Source organism: Camelus ferus, chromosome 5 (genome assembly GCF_009834535.1).
Source record: "Camelus ferus isolate YT-003-E chromosome 5, BCGSAC_Cfer_1.0, whole genome shotgun sequence".
In the NCBI taxonomy this organism is placed as follows: domain Eukaryota; kingdom Metazoa; phylum Chordata; class Mammalia; order Artiodactyla; family Camelidae; genus Camelus; species Camelus ferus.
Genome location: NC_045700.1, coordinates 91,196,042 through 91,220,148, shown reverse-complemented (window position 1 = coordinate 91,220,148; position 24,107 = coordinate 91,196,042). Strand labels below are relative to the sequence as shown.

General features: G+C 35.4%; 2 protein-coding genes across 5 annotated transcripts in view; one reads left to right on the top strand and one right to left on the bottom strand.

Moving 5' to 3' along the window:
• GIGYF2 (GRB10 interacting GYF protein 2) overlaps nucleotides 1-24,107 on the bottom strand; it is a 112,477-nt gene that overhangs the window by 48,930 nt on the left and 39,440 nt on the right. For all 4 annotated transcript variants that reach the window (XM_032480511.1, XM_032480514.1, XM_032480515.1 and 1 more), the window contains exons 6-8: nucleotides 22,994-23,105; nucleotides 18,789-18,900; nucleotides 17,568-17,608 (exon numbers count right to left, since the gene is read on the bottom strand). In XM_032480511.1, the coding sequence (XP_032336402.1) occupies nucleotides 17,568-17,608; nucleotides 18,789-18,900; nucleotides 22,994-23,105 (265 nt within the window). The remainder of the gene's footprint in view (nucleotides 1-17,567; nucleotides 17,609-18,788; nucleotides 18,901-22,993; nucleotides 23,106-24,107) is intronic.
• On the top strand, nucleotides 6,952-14,250 carry KCNJ13 (potassium inwardly rectifying channel subfamily J member 13). Its single transcript, XM_006191134.3, has 3 exons — nucleotides 6,952-7,123; nucleotides 11,137-11,612; nucleotides 13,359-14,250. Exons 2-3 carry the CDS (start codon nucleotides 11,153-11,155, stop codon nucleotides 13,979-13,981), a joined length of 1,083 nt encoding a protein of 360 aa, XP_006191196.1. The 5' UTR covers nucleotides 6,952-7,123; nucleotides 11,137-11,152; the 3' UTR covers nucleotides 13,982-14,250.

The following is a 24,107-nucleotide window of genomic DNA, read 5'->3' as shown; positions in this document are numbered from 1 at the left end:
TATGAGATTATGTTTTCCCATTTTACAGCTGAGAATACTGAGGCTTAAAAACATAACTCAGGAGATTGTCCAAAATCACATACCACTATTTAAACAGTATAGACAGGATTCAAATGTTAATCTTCTGAATCATTTAACAAATATATTTTGCACACTAAGTATCAAGTTTTATGAATTCAAGTATAGATACATTCCATGTCTGCCGTTGGGTTAGAAGATCTTCTAGGCTCTGTTGCTCAGAACAAGAGGGGACAAGCCATTTTAGAAAGCCCACATTCATTATATGACTTGATGAAAAATGTAGCTAGCTATACTTAAAAAAGAAAAACAAATTTAAAACAAAGAAATTCCTGATATGTACAAATTGATAAATGATGGGAAATGATTTTTAACCTATGTAATCATTCAGTCATAAGTAATACGTGCCAGGTATACTGAGTATTCAATCATGTGACGGAGGAGCTGGTCAAAACACTCATTTTCATCTACTTTTATGCTAAGCCTTTGAGACGTAATCAATGTACCAAAATAAGCAAAAATAAACAAAACACCACTAATGGCAAAATGCTTTTAACTCATCAAAAACTGATCATTATGTTTTCTAACAGATAATGAGCTGCAAAAAAGTTAAAGATATTAAAAATAAAAACACTAGTAATCCTTCAATCTTAGAAATATCACTCTTACCTGTGGTCAGCTTTTACACAACCTTTCTTTTTTAATGTAGTTTCAATCAGTGCACCTACTATTTTGTAATCTACTTTTCACCTAAATAGCAAATACTTCTCGGTGATTACACGTTACTAACAATGTAAACAGGTACCTACCAGGTACACCTTGCTGCTGTAACATAATCTGCTAGTTATTCCCCACTGGACATCTACTTCAAAACTAATTTTTTGAGAACTACAAATAATGAGGCAAGAAGTATCTGTGTGCGTATGTTTTGCTTTTTTGAACTATTTCTTCCAAAAAACTTCAAAGAGTAAAATTACTAGGTCAAATGACAGATTTCTCTCTTCCTCAAAAAAAGGATAAAACCAACAGACCACTTTAGATGATCAAAACTAAGTGCTGCTATCCTTCTGAAGCTTTTTTACTTTAACAGTAGTAAATGGTATAATAATGTGGCTCAATATGAATTTTTCATATCAAGTATTTTTCATATGATTTGCTGACTTTATTTCCCTTTACGTGAATAATTTGTGTTTTTTTCTAAACTAATAGCTTCTTTAACCTTCTTAACTGTCAAATCCTACATATACTTTTCACAGTAGTACCTAAGAATAAGAAAAATATAAAGGACAGGATAGGGTAAAAACAGGGAAACTACAGGAAGAAAAAAATCTGACTTTCATGCTTACTGGAAACTATCTTGTAATTCACAACCTGTTGGAAATACCATACCACATTAAGACTGAATGACCACTTATGCCATTCCCTTATGAAGATCATGGAGTCAAAGACCTGATTTTAAACTGCAGCTCCAATTCTGATCTATACACCTAAAACAAAAGAACAGCCCATTCCTAATGTGAAAGAGGGTGTGTGTGTGTGTGCGCGCGCGCGCACTGAGGCAGTCACCTGAATTTACATGAACACTAGCCCATTCCAGTTCAAAAATTCTACGACAAAGGAGTTCAGATTTTGTTACCAAGTGCCTATTTCTACAAAATAGTTCCTAAAAACTGCAATATACTTTTTCTTTTTAACATCTGCATTTTAATTTTTTTAACTTTTTTTAATGAGTTATAGTCATTTTACAATGTTGTGTCAAATTCCAGTGCAATACACTTTTTGACATATCAAATAACAAATAACTGAAATAGAAAGATCTAGGTGACAATTTCTCTGGTAAACCAAGGAAAACCAGAATAATACAATTCTGACATGCCAAAATATCCCCTAAGTGCAAAGTAGGGAGAGTTTTGCCTTCAGGGGTCACTGTCAATTTTCATAAGAGAAGGGTGAAAAGGAGTCAAGAATTTTTAAATGGACTACACTCATTTCCTCCCCCTACCTTTAAGAAAACTTACTGAAGTATAACATTCTTATCAAAAAGTACACAAATCACAAACATACAACTCAAGAGTTTTCATAAAGCAAATATATCCATCTATCTACTACTTAAGATTATTAAAAAAATAATTATCAGGACCTCTCAAAAGTCTTCACGTCCTCCCAATCAACTTTTCCCAAGGTAAACACCATCCCGACTTTTATCCCCAAAGATTAGTCTTGCCCACTTTCAAGCTTTTTGTATAAATGGAATATTCGTTTATGTCTGACTTTTTTCGTTGAACATTACAGGAAATTCATCTGCACTGTTACAGAGAACAGAAGCTTGTTCTTCTGCACTGCTATACAGGATTTCATTGTACGAACAGACCCACAATGTATTATTCTACTACTGATATAGCTTGTTTCTAGTTCCTGCTATTATAAATTGTGCTACTAGAAACAGTGTTGGACACGAAATTTGGAGAGATATGCTTGCTATTTACCTACGAGTAAAACTGCTAGGTCATAAGGTATATTCAACTTTAGTAAATACTACCAAATATTTCCCAGAGAATAAGTACTACTTTTAACATTTTTTGCTTGTTTACTCAATCTTCTAGCACACATTAATATGAGTGCTTCCTCTATGAACAAATACAATTAAAGACACAGAATCAAAAATAAAGAAGAAACTTACAGCACCCACCCTCCAGGTCCACAGTCCAGGAACACACATGTAAACAAATGACTTGATACATTATAGTCCACAAAACACATCAATACATCTCATCTAATCCTCATAATAACAACAAGGGTTGAGTCAGAATTATCATCTCTATTGTTCCTGTGAGGAAAGGGATACCTGTAGGGGGATCTCCCACAGTCACACAGCTGAGTAGTGAAAAAATCAAACAGAACACAGGTGTTCAAAATCCTAATCCAGGGCTTACTCACAAATTGAACGCATCAGAAGTAGCCAGAAATCCTAGAAAAACTATAGTAGAAAAAGGAAGATCTAAATCTAAGTCTAACAAGCTTTAAAAAGGCAGTAGACATTATCATGCAAAGAAGAGTCTGGGGACAGAGACTGACAACATTTCTAAATGGAACTAAATTTGCTATTTTCCAGCAGATAAACAATGTCAAATGTGTACCCCTGAAAAAAACGTTAAGATCAACTTCTACAATATGAAAATTATACTCCAGAAATTATTTTGAGGGGAAAAAATGACAAGTACCATCTAATAAAATACATGTTTCCAATTACTACTAATATAACCTACAATTATAGTTATGCCAGAATTACTCTAAAACATTAAAATAAATCCACTATATTCTAAATGATTACAGCATCTCTGTATTTGTGTAACTCAGGGGGAGTAGGGGTGTCAAAGAAAACGTCAATTGTACAATGAGTTTAAAAAATAAATACATATTTGTGTATTACCGATATAATTTTAAATAAATGATAAACACTAAAGTTGTTCATGGGCAACCTGTAAGATATTTAAAGTTCCTTTAATGTCTAAAAATTATAGGATTATTCCACAGTGACCAGGGCTAAAATCAGTGAGGGACACCCACACGACCTTTCTCAGCACTTAAAAATCAAAGTCTTCCTCTTTCTGTAACATCAGCAATATGACAAAGTTCAGTAACCAAATGTTTTAGTTGACTTAAAAATAAATATTTTACCAGATTAGTTTGTAAACAAGATGATTTAAAGGTAAACATAATTGCATAATTTACAAATTAATGCCTGAACTGAATATCCCTAACCTATAGTCAATGAATGAGCTTGGGGGCTATGAATCCTTAAACTGGAAGCATGCATTATGTTGGTATGCTTTTTTCTTTTTTAAGGGAGAAGGATTTAATGTTTTTGCCAGGGTCTTAAAGGCATCTATGACCTTCAAAAGGTTAAAAAAACACAAATTTAAAATGTTGTTTTCTGTTCAATACTGCAAACATGACCATATTGCAAACTGTACTATCTGTATAATACCTTTTATATTCTTACATCAACAGTTCCTCAAGATGTATAAAAGATGCTAAAAATACAACTGTACTACATACATATTTTCCCAATGGCAATAAATACTTGGTTGTTTCCACCTTAATGTATTAAGTCTAAGTAGGACTCTTCTAAAAGTTAAATTAAATTAAAATGCAGTATTGGTTTTAGTCTGGTCTAATTGAGTGGACTTCCTAAGGAGAAAGAGCAGTAAAAGGGCACCTGTGTGCATGTTTGACTTACAGCCAGAAATAGTGTTTATGGAAAACTTCAGATGGAGCAAAGAGGCACTCAGCCAACAAAATCTACAGCTGTGAGACTTGGAACTTACAAGTGCCCAAACTCCAAAAGCAAAAGTGGAATTATGGGACAGACTTTGAAGCTTGTTTATGTGCAAATTTTTCTAGCAAGTAACTTTGTATTCCTCTATTCAGATATATATTCTCTGATTAACACTAAAAATATTTTCTAATACCAGAGAAAACAGTGAAAGGGAATCCCATCCAGGTATTGATATTTATTTTTCCCCCAATTGTAAACAAAACTCAGGGTAACTAGGATGGAGCAGTTTAAATTCTATATCCAGAGATTTGCAACTGTTCACCTGTCCTAACCCTTAAGGGGGTAACAATTTGCTCCACTGGTTAACATGGGTCCTGAAAACACAGCACTTCCTGGGTGGAAGGGAGAGCTGGAGGAGCTGTAGTGTATCATACTCTCTGAAAAAGCACCTCATGTAGTTTGAATACACCCCATTTCCCCATAACCCTTATGCTCAGTCATCTGCTGGTATATACCCAGACGCTGCCTGAAATCTCTGGGAAAATGATCAGCAGAGGGCTTGAATGCAGAACTGGAAAGAAAGAGACTAGGCATCTTCTAAAGAAAGCTAAGTACACTATGTAAGAAAGAGCACCGCAAAACACAGCTAAAGTTTAAAAACTGTGAGATTATCTATGTGCATAGGCAAGACACTGCACTTCAAGTAAAGGTTTTGTTGTTTTCAAGTACAATGTGGTACAGTTATGGATCATATATGGAATTGCATCAGCCCCAAAGAAAAGCAAACAACTTACGGACAGAGAATTTAATTTAATAAAGAATAATGTACCTGGTCTTGGCATCTTTCTTAACTATTGTAATTCTGAATAAAAATCAATCAATCAATGAACAGATACCTGGCATCTGTGTTCACTCATAGAATACTGTAGAGGCAACTCCAATGGAAACCACTATTTCTGCTTAGATGGGAGGGCCCATGTATTTTAGGATGAAGTTGGTGTATCATCTGTGCCAATATCAATTTCATCTCAGCTAACCTGGCAAGCTTAACCAGAAATGAATTTAACTGCTCAGGCTATTACAATGGGAGTGCTCTGTTCCTAAGGAGGGATGCCAGAACTGGTCCACAACATCCCTTCAGTTACCAATTAGGAATCAGCATCTACAGACCATTGAAGACTTCAAAGTGTAACACCCAGAAACCAGAATACTTCACTGGAGATATTTCTTTCTTGACAATCATCTTGCTAAATCATTTCTGCCTCAGTATATTCTGAAATGGAGTATATCATGAAAGAGACTTCTAAGTTCGGTAAAACTTTTCACTATCTTGCTTACTATAATGTCTATTCAAGACAGATGGCAGATACACTTAAGTACTGCTTTCGGAAAGGCAGTGTTACACTATATTTACTCTGGCTTCCCTCTCCCACCCCCAATCAGTTAATTGGTAATTGATATAAAGTACAATTCCTACCAGAACATGCAGGGAAGGTGCATCATATCATAAGTCCCTCCTTCATGTTTCACCTTCTCTAGTTCTGAGGGTCAAAGTTTCCAATGCTGTGTCTGAACTTGTATTGAAATGTTTGGCATTAATAAAACAAAGAAGGAATTAATATCTTTTTTAATTGCGGGGGGAGAAGGAATCTACAAAGGCGGATTTCACTTTCTAAGTAGCATTATATTGGTCAACATTAATAATTTTCCCAGCAGGCCTTCCATGATTTTACTTTGAACAATCACAGCCTTTGTTTCTCAGATCCTCTTACATGTGACATTTGATCAAAGCTTTAGAATCAGCAGCTAACGAAGGTGGAGAAAAGCACTGCTCCAGTAAGGCATTACACAAAGCCATCCCACGGCTCATTTAGAAGTTGCTACAAGCTGGATCACAGACATTTTTCAGCTAAACATTATTTAGATGTTAAATTAAAATTTCTATACCCTGAACACTATGTTTCATTGCATGTCATCATACGTCTCCTCAGGGAAACAACCCCTAAACATCACTAAAGCATGACTTAAGAAAATTCTTCATTTTTTCACACAGGTGTGTTTTTTAAAGATAAGCACAAGGTACCAAACAATTAAATTTATTCTTATTCAAGATCTCTGCACATAGCCTTTAGAAAATAAAATTAAAGTCTTCTTCCTTGCCCCTCCAAAAAGATTTCAGGTTAACTAAATTACCTGAATTACTAGTTCCAGAATCAGTGGTAGCCATTCTGCTGAGACGGGATATGAAACGAAAACTAGTAAAATCAGTTCATTAATTTATACCTATAAGTCCTTATCCAAGGAAAATATTCCCCAAAGAAATGGAGGAAAAAAAGATTAGTAAAGGAAATATCTCACACTTCAACATGCTATATAAGGAAAAGACGGCTGAAAGGAAATCTTGCAGGGAATTTTATCCCTTTGAACTTTTAAATAAACTCTTAAGTAAGATTATGCAAACTTACTAAAGACCGGTCCTGATTAGAGGGAAAAAATGCACCCCTTCTCCAAGTCAGTTCTGGAGGCTTTCTCCAGAGTTGTTAAGGTTTGTGTTGGGTGAAGAAAGACCTCCTAACAAACCAGCATTCTTTTCCACATGATCAGAGCTAATTGGCCCCCCTGCAGACTAAGTGACCAATCACATCAGCTTCAGCTGAAACCAGCCCCCACGACATTATAAACAGAGGAATGTGAACTGCAAACCCAGTCCAAGAAGAGAAACTACAAACTGCACTTGTAGATTAAAATTACCTCATCAAAAAGACAGACTCTGAAAGCTTCCTCAAGACATACCTGTGTATATAGGCTGACCCAGCAAAATAACTGGTGAGTAGATGAAATAATATTCAATCTTATTTCTTTCCTTAAGGGGAACAGAGGAAAAAATTGACTGACAAATAGGGATGAAGTCAGATATTGCCAATAGAGTTTTAAAACAAAGATATTACCTACAGAGTCATATGTCAAGGCTCTTTATTCTTTTTCCTTGAATTTTAAAAACAGAATAATAGTCCTACTGAAAGTATTACTGGAAAATTTCTTCTTAAATGTTTTAATAGATGTATACTAATTCTCTTTTATAACAGAAGAATGAGAAGTGAAAGGCCCTAGAAAAAATTCAATGGCTTCTTAAAAAAATGTATCTTTTTCTTTTGGAAGGGACTGAAAAAACCCAAAATAAGCATACAGAAACAAATGACCCCCCCTAAAAATCACTTTGCCTTTTCATTTTTTTAATTCATGGTAAAAGTGATGAGTGTCCTAATTTCCTTTTAAGCATGAAATTATTACTGAAGCTAGATGCTTCTACAAATAAGAAATTAAAATATAGAAGAATCTCTGAGCTTATATAATAGAACCAACAGTTTGCCCTCATTATGGAGGGGAGGAGAGATGATTATGACTCTGTCTACAGTCTTTACTCCAAACATGAACACACAGTAATGCTGTAATTACTTAACATTTGTAGTTATAGCTTATATCTTAACTGTTTGATACGAACTAATATGCTACTACAACATGATAATAAGACATAATTTTAAGTGCTACAACCTAACGAGTAGAATGAATCCATTATTCTGATGACCAATGAAGCAGCCAAACTATCATTTTTATAAAGTACTATTTTTTCCACCAAACAGTTTATAAATGGGCAAATATTTTATAGCCCGGGTTTTTCCATGTATTTATTTAGTTGCAAGAAAAAAAAAATGTAAAAGTCTAGAGCAAGAGTGCTACCAAAGCTGTAGGTAAGAAGTAACAATCCTAAAAGGGCCCAAATGAGAATAACTAATTTTCATTAGCTAAAGTATGTATACAAAACTATCTTCCCAGGTAATGAATTTTAGAACTTAATGAAGGAGGTTAAAAATCAAGTAGAATCATGGACCTTCCCCCCTGCCAAATTATTGTGACATAATAAGTAATCAGTGGTTTCCTAAGTGGAACACCACCAGTGTACACGTCCATGATTGGCATTTTCACATAGGCAAGGATGCAAGAAACAACAAAGGTCAAAGCTGTGGACAACGCAGAACCACACAGTGGTTCACAAACTTAATGAAGGCAGCCAACTACCTTTTATTGCTATATCTTCCTTTGAGTGTCAGAACGTCTTTTATAAAATTATGATGATAGTATTATATTTTTAAAATTATTTTCTCACCTGGCAAAAAACAAAGCTGGCAATGCTTTATAAGAACTCTTCTCTCCCCATTTTATTTTAACTCTACTGCTCTGTAGAATCCAAGACTAGACTGCAATAATTCTAAATGTACTAATCTTCAAATCTTGCAAGATGTCTTCCTTAACTGAAAATATATTTCTTGCCTACAATCATAGGTCTTAACATAAGCATTCCTGAAGAACAAATATTCTGTAGGGGCTCTTGAACAAAACTAGTTATATGGAACACTGGATTATTCACAAAGGCTAACCAGGATCAAAATGTCTATTTTTCCGGCAATACAGCTCTGACTCTGGACTCAGAAGGGATTCACCACCACTTACTACTCCTGTGATCTTAGGATACTCATTGTGCCTCAGTTTCATTATCTGTAAAATGGGCAATGATAGTACTTATTGCTGGGAAAGTTAAGAAATATTATTAATACCAATAAAGCAACTAATACTTACTAAGAAGTTACTCTGTGCTGGCATTACTATTGGCTTCACATGAATCAATATACATGAGGTGTTTGGTATGATTCCTGGCACATAATAAACAATACGTATTAATTAGCTAATATTATTAATCCTTACTGGCATAAAAATCATGTATAAAGTTAACAATGATTAAAGTGGATACTTGAGACATTTATGAGGATAGAAAGAGCATCTACTAAAGGTGCTAAAAATCTAGCTGTCAAAGACTGTTCTGTGAATGCAGTATCAATCATTCTGGGGAAGACTTTTATCTCAAACTCTCTGAATAGACAGCTTCTTGTAGTTAAAACAAACAAACAAACAAAACCCAACTGTGAAGTTAGCTAGACTTGGAAAATAATCCAAATAATCCAAGGCCCCCATCTGCCTTGTATAAATTTCTTTCACTGCCTGATCCTCAGTGATCTTATCTGAAAAATGGGATAATGTCTATCTCACTGAGATACAAAAGAATTGGGACAATGCAATATGAAGGCACCTAGCACAGTGCCTATGAATATTTTGTTGTTGTTGTTATAATTTCCAAAAGGGCAGAGATCAGGTCTTATAAAACACCAAAAAAGTCTAGCAAAATGAGTCATTAAATAGTTGTGCCAAGAAAAAAAAAAAAAAACCTCTAAATAAAATGATAATGACATCTTGTTAGGATAATAAATTATAAAACATTAATGCTCTAATTTTTTAAAATTTATAATATGAAACTGAAACAGCCATCTAATCTAAATAAATTTAACAATCATCCCTGTGTTCCATCGGTAACTCAAATCTGAAGAAAATACAAAAGAATGTCTCTAAAATCACCAATAAATGTTAAATTAGCCTTAGAACAAAAGGAAAAGTATATACCCAGCTAGCCAATGTCCGATTCCAACAACACAGGAAGGCAGTCTCCAAAGCCTCAAAGTCCCTAGACGTGAGAGGATCCAGCAAATTCAAGCAACAACTTTAGTTCCATGTGCCTCTGGTCCCCTTCTTAAGCCATCACCGTAGCTCAACAGGTAGGAAGGGGATGGACAGTCAACACTTCCAGGGCATCTACTGCTGAAGGAAGAAGCAACTAAGAAAAGAGTCAACTATGAACTCCTAGTACTTGACTATGGCAAAGAAGAGAGGAGCACTCGAGGGAAACAAAGCTGCATTTCCCATTCTGTTCTTGGTTACTTCTGCATAAGTCTTTGACACCTTTGTTAGGTGTCCACGCAAGGATGGTCATATGGAAAGCATATATTAGATTTCTACTCACCACACAGAGAAAAGTATAAACACAGATGAAAACTGTTTATAGCTAAAAACTAATTTCACTAATTATGTTTTAAAAACTGTCATTTGATGTCTTAATTATTTTAGTTCATTAAACTCAAACCTTTTTCTTCTGGTTCATTTACTTTCAAAATTAATATTATCTAGGAATCTCTACCTGGAATTTCTTATTTTGCCAAGAAAATAACTCTCTCTCCACCCCACAATCTAACCAGAACCTACAATATTTAAAAGGGAGGCAATCCATCAGCCATGGAAGGAAAGACTACATGAAAATGGCCACAAAGTAAAAAAAAAACAAATAAAACTTAATCATAAATTTTCAACAGCCTAATTATAAAGCGTACATTAGGACTATGGATCTGTAAATGCTTAGTCTTATCCTAGCACTAAGTCTGGCTTCAAAACACTTTCAGACAATTTAACACTACACTTCTAAATAATTTCTATTTATTTATACAGAGGAACACATATTTAACATTCCTTTTAATTATGAGTTATTCACAAATTATTATTTAATTATGAAAAGTAATTATTTACACATAATGTTTAGTCAGATCAATACATACTTGAAGCCCGGACTTGTACAAGACAGATATAGGAGTGTTAAAAAAGACATGAATCCCAATCCCAAATCTCAGGGATTTGTTAAAATGTCAAACAATATTTTAACAGTCACTAAAGGAAACAATAAGAGATATCCTTACGGCAACTCATGATTAGCTATGAAATGAATGACTTAGTCAGTAAATGCCCATTTATGTAAAGAGAAAAGAGCGAGCTATCAGACTGGGAAAGCCTGCCTAGTAGTCAGGGAAGCATTCCAAAGAAATTACAAAGCAAATAAGGTCTCAGAATTTATTAACATGAACTGTAATACAGTTAAGGGTTTACTAATTTACCCTTGATTTCAGAGAACTACAGCCTGAGATGGATGGCAGTAATTGCAAAGTTATTGCTCCTCTCCTAACTCAGAGATACCGGAGAATGGTCACCAAGGATGGCCATAGCACACTTCAAATGGATGGCGCTCAAAGAGGTCTTGCATATCTTCGAGACGCTTGGGGAATCCTAATGGACATGCGCTGGCGCTGGATGATGTTGGTTTTTTCTGCTTCTTTTGTTGTCCACTGGCTTGTCTTTGCAGTGCTCTGGTATGTTCTAGCTGAGATGAATGGTGATCTGGAACTAGATCATGATGCCCCACCTGAAAACCACACTATCTGTGTCAAGTACATCACCAGTTTCACAGCTGCCTTCTCCTTCTCCCTGGAGACACAACTCACAATTGGTTATGGGACCATGTTCCCCAGTGGTGACTGTCCAAGTGCAATCGCCCTACTTGCCATACAAATGCTCCTAGGCCTCATGCTAGAGGCTTTTATCACAGGTAATTGTTTTTGTTCTTTAAAAAATGCATGAATGTTTTGGAAAGGGTATAGTCAGTTATAAGCAACTGTATTATAGAATAACTTATTTGCATTATTACAGGTAATGCCTGAGATTGAAAAGAGCCCAGGATCAAACAATAGGAGAAATTTTAAGAAACTTGACTCTACACTTAAGTTTTACCTATTGAAACTTAAGAAAAAAGGGATCATTATGACACTAGCCAAAAAAAAAAATTAACAAAAAGGCTAAAAGGAGTTTTTCAGAAAAGCTAAATATTTTGTTAAATAAGTGAATAAATACGTTCAATGTATATTTTGACAGTCATTTTACCCAACAGAGGAATTTGACTTTTTCTTTTTTTAAAAAACCTTTACTGGACTAGAATTTTCTCCTCTGACTTCATCTTTTCAACATTTACTCAATACTAGTGAGCCCAGAGCAGCACAGTCAGCATTGTATGTTGGAGTGTAAGTATACACATCCTCAGGAAAATGCACTGGAAATACGGCCAATAGATTATGAAATTCTGCTGATAAACCTGGCAGCACATAAGACTCTTTCCTCTAATAAAGTAGGGCTAGTGATATACACAATAAAAGAAAAAAAGAAAAAACCTTGTTTTAACACCCTACCCTGTAATAATCTGAGAGGGTAAGCAATGGGCTATGTATTTTAACAGTGATCTGGAATAAAGCCCTAGGGTGCTATCAACTGGCTCTACAACCAGAGGCATGTTGTCACCTAACCTTTCTTTACAAGAGCTCTTACGCTGGGTCAGTCATTTGATAAAATTTAAGGCTCTGTGAACTTAGGAAAAACTTAGGTCTTTTTTATCCTAACTTCTAATTGAAATTTGGCATTTCCGTTAATTACAAATATAGGCAACAACAATAGCATCAGCAATACCTGTAACTCTGACACAAATAGAAATCAGGTATTTTCATATCACACTACACTACTTCAAAATTACAGTACTAAACCCACCACTGTATTGTTATTTAATGCATTAAAAAAGCACATATACTGGTACATATTACAATTTTTTAAACGTTCAACTGGATTTCAACATATTTGGTTTCCGTATTTTATTTTTATGCATTTAAAGAATAATTCTGATAAGAGGTCCACAGACCTCACCAGTTTGCCAACAACAATTGTGGCGCAAAAGTAGTTAAGAAACCCTGATCTACCAGCTGCTTGGGGGAGGAGGGGGCAGTTGACAGGTACACTGAAATCACCTTAGTGCTAGAGCCTTCTTTTAAAAAAAAGTTTGTACAAATTTCAAAGTTAAAAATTCTTCAATATATCACTCATTCTACTGGTCTCCTCCCTACCTACCCCAAATCATTCCACTCTGAATCTAATCTCTATTTCAATTTGAAGTAATCTGGTTGCAACTAAACTGAATTTATTTTGTTACATTTGTTTAAAAGCAGGGCCAGGAATACAGGGAATGACCACTCTTTGACTTCATAACAAACTAGATTAAAGCTTTCTATTTCCATATAACAAAAATTAATTTTGCTTACCCATTTTGAAATCATAGTTTTAAAATGAGAATGCATGTCCATTTTGAAAAATTCTTCAGAATAATGAGAAATTAACAATGAATTCAATTCCTGGCTCATCTGGAAGGTATGACACCAAGAAATGTGTAACCATTTGCTATACCCTACTCATTCAGAAAAGGTACTGGTATTTAAAGTGTTCATTCTAAAAAAAAATTCAATGGTTTTTAATTTAGGTGCCTTTGTGGCGAAGATTGCCCGGCCAAAAAATCGAGCTTTCTCAATTCGCTTTACTGACCTAGCAGTAGTAGCTCACATAGAAGGCAAACCTAATCTTATTTTCCAAGTGGCCAACACTCGACCTAGCCCTCTAACCAGTGTTCGGGTCTCAGCTATACTCTATCAGGAAAGAGAAAACGGCGAACTCTACCAGACCAGTGTGGACTTCCACCTTGACGGCATCAGTTCTGAAGAATGCCCATTCTTTATCTTCCCATTAACCTACTATCACTCCATTATACCATCGAGTCCTCTGGCTACTCTGCTCCAGCATGAAAATCCTCCCCACTTTGAATTAGTTGTGTTCCTATCAGCAATGCAGGAAGGCACTGGAGAAATATGCCAAAGGAGGACATCCTACCTACCCTCCGAGATCATGTTACATCACTGTTTTGCATCTTTGTTGACCCGAGGTTCCAAAGGTGAATATCAAATCAAGATGGAGAATTTTGACAAGACTGTTCCTGAACTTCCAACTCCTCTAGTCTCTAAGAGCCCGAACAGGACTGACCTGGACATCCATATCAATGGACAAAGCATTGACAATTTTCAGATCTCTGAAACAGGACTGACAGAGTAAGAAGTAACCATAGCACCCTCTTTTTAATGTATTAAATATACTCAGCCAGTTATGCAGCTACTCTTCCTTCATATTTCATGCTTTCTTTTTTCAATGCTGATTACATCTCTCTGATTACATCCTGGTGATTAAGACTCCACCCATAAAAAAATGGCTGAGCTAAATAACAATACATATTGTAGAAATTTAACATTCTACAAAGCTGGCATCTGTGGTTATCTGCTGAAATCAATGGATCTGAACATAACTGATACTTACAACAACAGAAATGTTGCTGGTGAGTTTATACAGATGTGGTATGACACCAGTAATGAAGGTAAATGGACAGTGAAGTTTAACACAGCTGAACTCTAAGAAAATCAGCCATTAATTTCTCATTTTCAGCTGCAAGTTGAAGCAACAGTCTAGTTTGAAACCTAGCTCACTCCCTGGGTAGAATGATGATTTCACAATATTTAGTGAACATCTTTTAAAACTGTTATTTTTTCAAGACAACGAAGATCACTTCTTTGGTTCTTTATTTAAAAAAAAAAAACTGGGGTAAGTATGTCCCCCTCCCTTTAATTTTGAACAGCTAAGAATAAACATTCACAAGAAAACAGCAAAGAACAGACATGTACAAAACTCTACAAGCATTTGAGCATGACACCCAAACACATGCACATGTTCATATATTTGTGGCAGAAAGTGATCAGAAAGTAAGATGAGTGGCCAACTGGAAACTGTCGGGTGATATTTTGGGCAAGGAAATACAAAATAATATCTACTTTAAAGCTACCCTGCATAATAATCAAACAGTGATTTAAAAATTATAACCAACTATTATTCATCTGAATGAGTTCCAACCTAAGTAAAAACATTCCTTTCCTACTTATGATCCATTAAATGGTTTAAAAAGCCACAACAGCTCTAAATAACTCATAAATGCAAATATATTTAATTTTTGTAGATATAAAGGTTTAGATATAATTCAACTAGGAAGAAAATCTCCAATAGAAAAAGCAAAGAATAATTAGGCAAGAAAGTATTTTCAAATCCAAATTCCTGTTTCCAACTTCAAATAGTTTTTTCTATAAACACAAATGAGTGTTTATTCACCAGTAGGAGGCTGGACTAGATGAACTCTATTATTTCTTTCCAAATCTAATACTACATGAAATTATGCTTCCTCTGCTTTTTTATTTTACATACACTAAGATGAATACTTTCCCTTACCTCCAGTTTAATATACTTTTCATTTCAACTCGAAAAACTAACTGTCCTCCAACAAAACAGGAACCAAAAAACTCACCCTATCAGATTTCAAACAGATTGGTCGCTGCTCTTCTTTTCTGAAATTTCCCTTATCCAGGTTTATGTGAAAAAGTGAAAGATTAATTCTCCCTACTGGTGACGATCCACACAGGAATCATCTTTTGAAATAAATACTCGCTAGTAAAGGCAAGCGGTTGTGAACAGCAGGGCACAGCAGCGAGTCACATTTTTCTACTCTTTGACCAAAAGGAAAAGAAAATAAAGAAGAACTCTGGAGTGGTTTAAGACTGATAATAGCACAGTATATCAAGGACACAGAAACTTAATTACGGTGAACTTTTGCTGTTTGAAAATCCTAGGCATTCTTAAACACAAGCCAGAAAAATAGGGGTTTTTTTTCCCAACCCAACACTGTTGTAACACATATAGACAGCAGGAATTCCTATTTCTATATTAAAATAACAAGATTCACCTAACCTGTGAAAATAAAGTAGTACTGAAGATTTACATGGTATGTTTTTTTCCTAAGAGCTCTACATCCCTTACATAGATCACAACTACAACATTTCAGTGAAGTTGCCCAAACTGACACAATAAGGAAGTCAGCAAGATCTGCTGGGATCTGAGTCTCTACAGATGCACTATGTTGTGCAGTCTCTCAGTACTCTATTTACACAAAAACTCTGCATGTGAAAATTAGATACGACCTCCCCCACATACACTCCCCCATAAAAACTCTGTTGGTATACTAATGCTATTTAATAAACAGACAACTAAGAAATGCAGTCAGAAACTTTTGTCCAGGGGTTGAAAGTTTCTGAAAGAATTGTTCATGAATCTTTCACTTCAAAGAACCACAGCTTTTATGTTAAGGATTAAATTTTCTGCAAAGGCCCCATTATCCTTTCAGGAGAATGGCGTACCGGCAAAAAGAGAGGAGAATTTTCCTGAGAGGTGGGAATAGCAGCTCTAACTCCTGGCTGGATGGCTCACTTACCTGGGCCACCTGGGAACTCAGTGATGGTCTCTCAGATACATGATCAAGAAGCCCACACTGGAACTAACTTTAAAAGTACTTCTGGAAACCAGTACAGATAGCATGACAGTCTCAACAAACTGGAGACAAGTAGATACTAAAAATCATAAGGCCTAGTGTACAAGCCCATATTACAACTGCCAGAAGCAGCCTAATAACCAAAAACTGCTATGCCTGCTTCAAAGTATTTCACACTAAAATGCACCAAACCACACCTTTCTGTATCATCCGGATTATTCTTTAAAATTTTTAAATAATCTTTTAATTTCATACTCACAGAATCATACTATAAGATGATCACCAAAACTGATCTCCTCCTATGGAATAAACAATTTCTACAGAATAGGAATTGTAATTTGAATATTACAGGCCTTTTTCCATCTCCACATTCTCCAATAGGTGTTCACAGGGGTTAGACTCTTACTCAGATGTCTCTAATTCCACCCATTTATCTATACATTAGAAGCAAACACACGATAAGAACCATCTTTAATTAAAAAAAAAAAACCAAATTATTCTGGAATCTTCAGTATTCAAACTGTCTTAATTTGATGTCATAAAACATCTCACACAATTGAGCAAGTGTGTCCCAACAAACTAGTTTAGCACTGCTGTTCTTGGAGAGATTAGACACAATTTGAGAATTTTTTAAAAATCTTACTATTTTCAACAAAAGTGGATTACTTTTAAAAAGAAGCTCAGAATCATTAGCACAGTTTATCCAATAACCTGAAGTGGGTATCTTATCAAAAAGCATTCAATAAAAGCCACTACAATATATTTGTATAGATCTATGCGCAAACTGCCCTGAAAAAAAGAAAGTGAGATTATACACCAAAAAGACCATATGAATAAATCCAAAGTAAGAACATTCATAGTTTTAGCCTTTGCTCTCCGATACAAAAGCAAACATTCTAGTATTTTCCCTATTTTTTCTCACCTGTGAGATGCTATCTGTACTGGAAAAGGAGTTAATAGACTGGTTCCTAACTTGAAATTTCAATTCCTAAGATAGCCTTAATAAAGTATATATGCCTTGCAGAGAACACACAGACCTAAAAAGTTACATCAAGTAAATCCTAATGGCTGTATTCATCACTCCTGGTTTCATGCACTGGAGTCCTCAAATAACCAAAGAATTCTAAATGCAAGCAATGCTACAACCCCATCTACTGGAGAGATGCAAGTAAGTGAGTCAACTTTTAATAAACAGATCCTTATGTGTTGGCCTTGTTAAGCATTATAATCAATGAAGTCCAGATAAAAATACTTGAAAACAGTATAAGAAAGCCTTACCTACATCTTTTCGTCCTGGTTTTTCAAAACGTCTGTCACCCCTAGAAAAGGTAAAATGAGTTTCAAACAATTTGAGAGTAACATAGATTTTCCGTCCATGACACCCACTTTCCTATCTTTTTCTTTTTTTTTAAAGTCTTTATCAAGTCTTTGTTTAAGAAAACCAGTCTTGGTGGGGAGGGTATAGCTCAGTGGTACAGCACGTGCCCAGCATGCCTGATGTCCTGGGTTCAATCCCCAGTACCTCCATTAAAAAAAAAAAACCAAAAGTTCAATAAATAAACTTAATTACCTCCCCACCCCCAGAAAAGAAAAATGAAAAAAAAACCCAGTGTTCTCAATATTAAGAAAGATAGGTTCTGTTCACAACTATGTAAACTTCTGTATTTGCCTTTAACATCTATTTCACTTCTGTTAAGTAGATATGTATTATTTCTTCCTATCTTTTTTAAAATAGGATTTCTTTCTTTTTCAACTAATAAAACAAATACATGGTTATTGCTTAACATTTGGACACTACAGAAAAGCACAAAAATGAAAATAAATTTTTATCTATCATCTCACCTCCCAAAAGCTAGTTTCTATAGACTCAGAAATGTTATTTTTCAGATTAGGTACATTTTTAACCAAATACATGTTTTATTTTAGGTATTTGCTATACACAGTTTTATATACTGCTTTTAGAATGTGCTTTTACACATCATTAAATATTTTCAAAATCATCCTAACTTTAATGGTTATACAGTATTCTATTGTGTGGGTACTCCATTATATAAGAAACCACACTGATATTAAGGTGTTTGGCTTGTTTCCCATTGTTTTATATTATAAATATTATCACAGTGGTTATCTTTGTACATGGATCTTTGTGAAACTGCCTTCGCTCACCTTCAAAGACTTCATATAAAGTCCCAAGCAATAGAGAGAAGATGCCTCGATTAATATAACAAACAATAAATGAAAATGCTTCCCACTGAACGTTAATCAAATAGCAAATCTAATTAACTATTAAATATCCATGCTGGCACTAAAATATTACTCTATTTATCTAGAATGCTTCTTCCTTTAAATAAGGATCATTTAAACATTTCTAACATAACTGATAGTCAACAATTAACAGCATTTTTTTTATGAAAAACTGGAACTGTACAAAGAGGCTTCTCCTCTACAAAAAGCAGGAAAGAAATGTTCTTTACACCAAGATGTGGTTCCTTTAGTTACCTTTCCTCCCAGCTCTGCGACCTATGCATTTCCCGGCCACCTCCTCGACCAAACACACCCTCTACTTCATCAAAGCTTCTTTGGTAGAAACCACATTCACCTCTGCCTCTGCCTGAAAGTAAGAAAACAGAAATAATGATAGTCAGATATCAACATCTGGCACAAGTTCAACACCAAAGCTTAATCTCTAAAGTTCTAACTATATACAAAGCAGGATGTCTACATTCAAATATTTAGCAAGGCCTGCTAGGCCTTTATCAGTAAGACCGATGATGACACTGAAGTAGCTAGACCACAGGAGGATGAAAAAAACAAGTTAGAAAATGGCGTAAGAGTCCCAGTTCCAGTCCTGAACAAGAAATAGTATCAGTACTAAGCTCCTTAATAAAAAAATTCAATAGTGAAATTCTAAGATCAGTAAACCATTACTTCAAATCAAACCTATTACTGGGTTATTTTCAACAAAAATAGAAGATTTGGAGAGTATGAGAAGCAAGCAGATAAAGAACAAAAGCCATGTACAACAATTAAATTAATATCTCTAACTACAGAGAAAAGATAATTTAATAGGGTCAATGTTAAACTATCAATTTTGTGAACTAACTCCTTAAAGGATATTCCATAGCAACCAAAGGCACTCTTTCTCATTTGCCCAAGTCTTGAAGAAAAATATCAGGCAGCACCAAACGCGAACCACAGAGCCAGTAAGAATATGGGTGGGTAAGGATTTAGAGGCTCCAGTGGTTCAAGTGTAAACTGGCCTTTACTGAAGGCAATTTGGTTAGACCTATCAAAATTTGACTTAACAATATTAACTAGAACTTATCCTAATAGAAATACTTGCACAAATCTGCAAATACTGTATGTATGAAGATGTTTACTACAATAAAAAAAAAAAGAAACTTTATCAAGGATTGGCTAAATAAATTCTGATAAAACAATTCAGCAGAACACTAGAAAGCGACAGAAGATAAAGTACTGGTATCAAAAGAAATCTGCATTACTCTGTTAAATGACAAAAGCATGCCAGAGAACAATACATATAAAAAAGGGGTCCAGGTGTATAAATGATATGGCTGCATAGTTATGGCCAAGAAGGATATACATCCAATTGCTGTGTCAGGGGCAGAAGGCAGCATGCACTTTCAGCTTTATATTTTATAGTGTGAGGATTTTCCAACTAATGTACACCATTTGTATCCAACACAGGTTAGAAAACTGGAAGAGAGGGCAGGGCCAGGGATGTACTTATAAATCTTAGCCATTATCTCTAGCTCAATTTCTCCAATAGCATAAAAACACCCAAAGAAAAATGATGATGCATCCTGAATAAAAAGCATGAATGCATTCCAAAGCTAGATACAACTGAATTAAATAATTACTTCAAATATCCATGCAATATTTCCACTTCTTAGTTACAATTTATCAAGAATTGACTCAGGATACAACTGTACTTCTATATGACCTTATTATGAAATACAAAAATAACGTACAGAATTTTATGTGTGCAGTCTTGGAAATGAATACCCTCTTGACTAGTCCAAGTATCAATTTCTTCATCTGTAAAATGGAAGTGAGGACTAAGGTTGAACTGTAATAATCTTAAGTTACCTTCCAGTTGTACCAACTTAAGTCAACTTCCAATTTTGGTACTTCTATCCTTAGGAAATATGCACATTTTGTTTAAGATTCTAACACATTGTAATACAAACTGTTATATAATACTGGGGTGATCCCCTACAGTGATTTTTAGAGTGAAAGAAAAAGTCCCCCCTCCTTTTAAAGAACAATTTATCAAGAAAACCATTAAGTATGCAGCACCCTGAAAAAGTGTTTTATTCTGGAAACACACGAATATGAAAAACAGTCTACAAGTTGTTAGAAAAACAAACAAACCACGAACAAAATATTTTCTGCCACTTATGACTAGCAATGTCACTGGTCCTCCTTGAGTCCAAAGCTCTATAAGTTGGCACACAGACACAAATCAGATTCTAGAGCTTTCCAACCTATAAAATGTAAGGAACAATCTTCAAAATACAAGACCCATAATTACCTATAAATGCAATTCCCATATAAGGAGGAGCAAGTAAATACAGCATGACCAATCTTTCATAAAGCTAAATTCAAAGAACTATCCTATTGTCTGAGATTTCATCCTATTCTTTCTCCTGGAGGATTAAAATATACTTCCTTTTAATAATGATGAAGACAGTGGCTGACAGTTGTGTGGATATGCTTTATTGCTAAAAATCTTAACCAGATAAATAGAAAGGTGACAATTTCCTGTTGTTTCCCCATCTCTATTTAAATTTTACTAGTTCAGGATATTTAGAAGTCAGTTGATTTTCACATTAAAGTTTTCTCAAGTTGGAAGGAGCCAGGATAATCACCTGATGTTATTTCTGCCTGTGCCAAAAAAAAGCTACAATTACCACTATTTATTTAACCAACAAGTTAAAATTAAGTAAAAATATAAATGAAGAAAAGAAAAACTATGGATTAAAGGTCCAATAAGACCATTAAAAAGAATCACAGCTGGGACAACGGTGTCGGAAATTTCTCAGCAAGTCAGCTCATTCATTTGACTAGTTTTATATCACTCATTCACATTAACGTTAATTAAGTTACTGCTTTCATCACAGTACCTTATCTTTTATAAATGCCCTGTTTAAATTCTGAATGTAAGAGTTCTATGTGATAACCCTATACTTCAAAGAAACCAGAAGGCAGGAAGAAGTTTATCAACCCTTCATTAGTTTATCCACAGGGAATTTTTTTAAGCCTGTTTAGAGAGACTGGTTGGTATTTGTAGCACACAACGTTGGTGGTCGCCCACGGCACAAGGAACAGCTCCTTGTGGGCCACACTTCTTAGTAAGATCTCTCAATGTCATGCCCTAAAAAAGCATTGGAGGCAAAGCTGCCTGAGTGCAGCCTCTCCTCACTGCCAGCCCACAGCAAACATGCCAGAGCCATCCCCAAAACACCATCATCCACCACCAAGCGGCACAGATGAGACAAATTCTGGACCAATGGAACCTAATTACCAATGGGACTCTAAATGGTCTGTAGACCTTCTGAAACACACACATGCTTAAAATCTCACCACCCAGTGTTCTGCTGCAGAGGTATTTCTTGTGAATCTTATAGATGATTCTAACAACTCCCCAGGTTAAAAACCACCATTTTAGAGACTGACAAATTCAGAAGGAAAGCACGTGTACAATTTGGTAATGGTAGCTGGCCACAAGTAGAGTTTTAGCTTCTTCATCGTTCACAACAATGCATTCCCACATTCTGTGTGGACTGCTGAAACTCCTTCATAGGAATGCACAATTTAATACGGTCTCTATAAGGAGTGGGTATACATTACTCTATTCATAAGGCACAACTTCCAGGAAAAATTTAGATACTCCACACTCGTAATCATGCCAGCCTGGGTGGTGCCATGTGTGGAGACAATGGCCTCTGTCTTTGCAGACACCTGACTTCCATTTCTAAAAGCACCTCTAAAAATGACAAAGTATGTGTAGACTTCTGCAATGATTTAACCAACTTAGAGGTAAATGCTCAAGCAGATATTTACATTATAAACATCAAGAATGTCTGTAAGTAGCAGAAAATCAATGAACCCAAAAGAGGGAGTAGATATCAAAGAACAATACCAAAATAAAAATTATTCTTCTAAGAAAGGACACAAATCTATAAAACTATAGGTTAAATGACTGCTACAACTTTTTTGTTGTTCTTCACCCAAAATAGCCCTAGTATTGAGGAGGCAGCTTTTACAAAGCCTCTCTCTGGCTGGGGACACTCTTGGCACATGGTCTCATACAGAAAGCCTGGGGCATGGAGGCCTGCAGGGACTTGGGTGCTGCTCCAGTAGGGGGCTGCACCTCTCAACGTGCGAGGCTCCCGGAGGATGAGAATATGGAAAACAAACTTTTGCCAAAGTTAACTAGGACCATCTAGAATCATTCACTCTCAAATCTCAAAGCTAGAATTATCCTCCTCTACTCCAAATCAGGGTTGTGGAGCAGGTACACTGAGAAATAGTTCAGAAAATAAATGTTGAGGACATTTATTATGCAGTTAATGACAAAGAGCAGTTTTTTAAAAATCAAGTATCAAAATATTTTTAAAGTGATTTCCCTATCCTCTTTCTCCTCCTCCTGTTATTATTTTTTTCACATGAAAGCTCACCTCGCCCTCTTGAAGAACTTCGACCTCTAGGAGCCCCCACCACTGTTCCTCCTCCTCCTCGTCCTGTCAATCGCAGGACAGCAGCACTATTTACAGACATGGAAAAGTTTCTCTGCCAAAAAAGAAAAGAAAGAAAAAATGGATAAAACAGATAAAACTGCATGTTGCTTCTCGTCATCTCCTACTGCATCTATAAAATGGCATCTAATTACTACTAGCAATGGGAAACCATCACTCCATCACTACATGACACACTAAGATGCTCCAAAACCTGATTTTAGCTGAAAATTTCAAATTAACATTTCAGATCAACAAACACTAATAACCAATGCCTTGTACTATGTTAGGTTCTGTGAAGAAATATTAAACAAACTTTAAATGCCATATGTATCCAGAAGCAGACAGGGCAAATATGCATCATAATATACAGAGAATACTTGGTAAAAGAGATCTGATTTGAAACAATCCTTTAACTACTTAAAGGTGGAAATAAGAGGGAGTCACAAAAAGGTCTGAATCAAGAGTAGCATGGTAAAGAGAAAAACAATCATTCTGCCTCATTCTGCTCACCAATGTGAATTAGCAACTCCAATTAGTATTTAATAGAATGATAGGTATCAGGGGTGAACGGGGAAGGGCGAAGTAAGAATCTACATAAGATTATCCACCTTAATGGGTAAGGGGACAGAATGCTTGAAAAAAAAAATGAAATTCCAATCGCTCAGTTATTAGCCTGCACTTGCACCCACAGTCAACCTGAGAAGGGTCAAGTACAACAAGACTAATAGTGGGTGGGCATCCTTCAGACATGAAGAGGGACACAAAAAGACAGGAGGCCTGGGAGCCAAAAATATGTTTAGCTGATACTTCCGGATAAATGGAATATAGAGAGCTTAGGAAAAGGTAAAGAGGAAATTATAAAAATCTTGAAAAGTGATCTATAAAATATCAAAATCCTGGGCATCTGAAGGAGAATTTCATAAGAGAGTTTTAAGCTCAGAAAATATATCCTTACCCGAATACTTTCTATACACTTAGAACCTAATAGACATTTGTGCAAAAGTGCAAAGGTGTGGTACAGTGTAGAAAATCCAACTTTAGCATGGCGTATAGC